Source organism: Parasteatoda tepidariorum, chromosome 2 (assembly GCF_043381705.1).
Source record: "Parasteatoda tepidariorum isolate YZ-2023 chromosome 2, CAS_Ptep_4.0, whole genome shotgun sequence".
Classification (NCBI taxonomy): Eukaryota; Metazoa; Arthropoda; class Arachnida; order Araneae; family Theridiidae; genus Parasteatoda; species Parasteatoda tepidariorum.
Window position 1 is genome coordinate 193,559 of NC_092205.1, and position 1,598 is coordinate 195,156.

At 36.5% G+C, this 1,598-nt stretch overlaps 1 protein-coding gene across 1 annotated transcript; it reads left to right on the forward strand.

Moving 5' to 3' along the window:
* The first annotated feature begins 468 nt into the window (after positions 1-468).
* Positions 469-1,582, forward strand: LOC122268711 (uncharacterized). Its single transcript, XM_071178047.1, has 2 exons — positions 469-1,455; positions 1,559-1,582. Exons 1-2 carry the CDS (start codon positions 469-471, stop codon positions 1,580-1,582), a joined length of 1,011 nt encoding a protein of 336 aa, XP_071034148.1.
* The last annotated feature ends 16 nt before the right edge of the window (positions 1,583-1,598 follow it).

The window sequence follows — 1,598 nt, forward strand, 5'->3', positions numbered from 1 at the left end:
TTCTTTGGCGCATTTCATGCAGGCAGGAGCTGTGGCAGTACAATTTCTTTGAGTGTGCCCAAATTTCTGACATTTGAAGCATTGGACCTGGAATCTGCCGCCTCTGAAGCGCTCGATCTGTACTGGCTTTTCTAGGATAGTCTTAATGTTGTAGATGTTTCTGTTGCTGGCTGTATCCCATTGGATGATGAGAAAAAGTGGGAGGGGCCTAAGTGTGGCATCAGCCAGATTAACTGTAACTGTGTGTTAACTGTTTAGTTTTAGTTTCAGTTTGCTTTTATGTTTAGTTTCAGTTTGTGTTTGTGTATCTCGTTAAGTTGTTATTAAATGTGTTTGCGAGATGCTAGATCCTGCTCATTTATTTAATATGTACTGAAATAATACATAACAACACATGGTGGCAGCGGTAAAAGAAAACAAATTAACGCAGTACGTTTTGACTCTCCTTCGATATTCTGAAATTACATCATGACATCAGCTCCTGCATATCATATAACGCCGCCAGAATCATTTCCTTTTTCGATTCCCTCGGAATGGCCTAAATGGAAGCAAAGATTTCTACGTTTCCGAACTGCTTCTGGACTAATAACAAAAACAGAAGAGGAACAAGTGGATGCTCTCATATACGTCATGGGTGATAAAGCCGAGGACATATTTCTTTCGCTCAGTATATCGGAAGAGGATAAAAAGAAATTCCAGGAGGTTTTGAATAGTTTCGACACTCACTTTGTTGTTAAACGAAACATAATATTCGAACGAGCTCAGTTCAATCGGCGAATTCAAAAAGAAGGTGAGTCTGTCAACGATTTTATTACTGCTTTATATGCTCTTGCTGACAAGTGTGAATATGGTAATTTACATGACGAATTGCTTCGTGACCGTATAGTTGTTGGTATTAAAGATCAAACTTTAAGCGAAAAATTACAACTTGATTCTGAACTTACCCTGCAAACTGCAATTGACAAAGTACGTCTTTCGGAATCAGTTAAGAAACAACAATCACTACTAGTTGAAAATTCTACAGTTAATGCTATTAGTCAAAAGAAGAAATATAATAAAACAACTAATGCAGACAAAAGTAATTTTCATGATTCGAAAAGTAAATATCAAGATTCGAAAACTAATTATCAGCGAAAAAATTGCAAATGGTGCGGTAAACAGCCACATGAAAAAAGAAACTGCCCAGCAAAGGACTCAAATTGCAGAAAATGCAAGAAAAGAGGACATTGGGATAATGTTTGTTTATCTACTATTAAAAGAGTCAATGAACTTTGTGATGCTGGTTTTGTAGGACTAGTGGGAAGTACACAAAACACAGATGAGTGGGTTGTTCCTGTTAAAATACTAGGAAAATGCATCCAATTTAAAATTGATAGTGGTGCAGACTATTCTGTTATTCCAAGCAGTATTGCCTCCACAGTACTCAAACATGCAGAACTAAAAAGTACAGATAAAGTGATTTTTGGCCCCGATAAAACACCCTTGAAGTTAATGGGAAAACTGCTTGAAAATGTTGAATATAATGGAAAAAAGTGCTTAGAAGAAATTTATGTTATAGAAGGACTCCAAACATGTTTATTAGGAAAACCTGCCATAAA